At 33.7% G+C, this 2,419-nt stretch overlaps 1 protein-coding gene across 1 annotated transcript in view; it reads right to left on the reverse strand.

Annotated features, from left to right (window-relative positions):
- Positions 1-1,092: 1,092 nt before the first annotated feature.
- The window catches only part of LOC106464838, an 18,692-nt gene continuing 17,365 nt past the window's right edge, over positions 1,093-2,419 (reverse strand). Inside the window, exon 7 of the mRNA XM_022392636.1 lies at positions 1,093-2,135. Coding sequence (XP_022248344.1) covers positions 1,093-2,135 — 1,043 coding nt within the window. The remainder of the gene's footprint in view (positions 2,136-2,419) is intronic.

Here is a 2,419-nt window from a genome sequence, read left to right on the forward strand (position 1 = left end):
TTTTTTTTATGTCAGTATATTTTATAGGTCAATATATATAAACTCATCTACTAACTTTCACTTGCTCTTAAATTTTGTACAGCCACTTATGAGTCAATAAGACTATCCAAACTTATATCTTTTTCTGTTTATTGAATATTACTAAAAAAAGAAAAGAAAACAATAACATGTGTATAGAAAGTCTAAATCAGACATTCTAGCAGGTGCTATTTTCAAACACTTAAAGTAGAATTTTGTTTCAATGCTACATTTTTGGAAAAATTGTTAAATGGACTTTCCTCGCCAATAATAATAATAATTATTAATAGTTTTTCTACAAACCAAATTTCATCGAATATAGTTTGATTTGTCTGTTTTGTAGCCAACTTCTTGGTTATTAAAGCCGATTTTTGAAAACTACCCTATAGAAGATAACAGTTAAAAAATACAACTCAGCTGAAATTATTTATTCAATACGTTAAAGATTCACTCGTGACACATTCCTGAAGAAGCCTTATGAGATAGTTGGTGGCGTTGTTAACAGTGTGTAGAAATACTGCCAAAATTAAAATCGATTGCAAAATCTCAAAATTATTAATTATTTCACCTGCGTAAAGATTTTTATTAATAAATCCATAAAATTTTAAATAAAAAAGGAGCTTATTAGCCCATCAAGGATGACTCTTCCAGCTCCCAACTATAACCACCGATTACTACTCATGTATTAATCCAATCTTTTTTAAACTCACTTAAATTTTCTGCTTCCACAACCCTTGAAGGCAGCTCATAACATTTCATAAATTTGATATAAAATATGCTTGTACAAAAAGAACAGATTACTTGATTCAATGTTGTTAATTATTTACAATCTATGAGTGAAGAAAATACGCTCTGTGAATGGTCGTCTTAAATGTATGATGGAAGAATGAGAGATATCTGATCATATACAAAATACGAAACCAAGAAGGGTTGGTGAATGTTTGAAGATTTGAGACGGAATGAAACGATACTTACTTCATCGAGAATAAACATTCGACACCAGTATATATATATATACATAAAACAAATATGTAATTTTATAGAACTATATATATATATATATATATATGCAACTTATATTGCAGTTTGTAATTTCGAAATCAGCGCTCTTCTTACACTAATGTTATAAAAATGTTTTTCCACAGAAAGACCAGCATTTTTAGCCATAGATTTCATGAGTGACGCAAGTCTGTTTTCTCCTAGTGGCTGTCGTTTGAACCAAGAGTTGTTGTAAGTTGCCTTTGAATGATTTGGAACAAGATAAAACGGACTGTCAGCCTTCTTCATACATTCTGGTCTGTGACTGGTATAAAGACGATAAATGTGGATTGGATCTCTATCAGGACAATTCAAATTGGCATATATATGGAAATTTCCCATCACTCCTTCCTTAGGCTTTTTAGTTTCCTGGTCGATGTACTCCAGATACTCCAAACCATTTGGAAGCTGGCAAAGGAGTATGTCTCCCCACCGGAGTTCGTAATGTCTTTTGGCGGACCTGATCCCGAAAAAAATGGAATTGTAGAACCAGAGGGTATTAATAATTGAATCTTTTGAGCTAGCTCCAAGTTGTCTTGAGAGAAACAGTTTGTCAATCTCTGAATCTGTGAGAGGCACATGTTTTGTTGATAAGCATCCTTTTCCTTGAGACTTTAGTTGAAGTTGCTTCATTCGAAGAGACTCGCGTGTCTGGGTGAAATGGACTCCCGTGGGACCAAAAATAGCATCTGGATACTCTTGTTTCCGCAGATAACGATCAACACTACTCAAAAGACCCCTTAAAGAATCTGGCTCATAATCGTCTCCATTTCGTTTCTTGACATTAACGATAAAACTAGACAAAACATAATCCAACTCTTTTGGAGGTATTTTCTCAAGAGGTCTTTGTTCTCCAGTTTTTGAAAGAAAGGCATTTACTAATTGTAAGTCTGTTCTCGTCTTCCTAATCGTGTTTTGGTTTTCTGCCTTTACAAATGTCCCCTGACACGAATTAGAAGAATTTGATTCCTGGTCGTTATATTCAGCATCTAAATGTCTCTCAGAATTTTCTGAAGAATTATTCTTGCACTCAGGGCTGGATTTCAATTCAATTTCTTCGTCTTCAGATGACAGAACTACTGTAGGGACAAATAAAAAAAAGCAAAGACAATAAAGGAAGAAATCAGATAACACATCGATACTCGATTGAACAATGTTTGTCTCTGTTCGAGTGAACACAAACATTAATGTTTCATTCATTCTTCATATAAAGCAGCTGTTGTTAGTAATAAGGAACCTTCACCACTTATGCATCTACTTCAGTTATCAGTTTTGTTTGTTCGTTTGTTTGTTTTGAATTTCGCGCAAAGCTACATGAGGGCTATCTGCGCTAGCCATCCCTAATTTAGCAGTGTAAGACTAG

The sequence above is a fragment of the Limulus polyphemus genome, unplaced genomic scaffold (genome assembly GCF_000517525.1).
Source record: "Limulus polyphemus unplaced genomic scaffold, Limulus_polyphemus-2.1.2 Scaffold1755, whole genome shotgun sequence".
Lineage (NCBI taxonomy): Eukaryota > Metazoa > Arthropoda > Merostomata > Xiphosura > Limulidae > Limulus > Limulus polyphemus.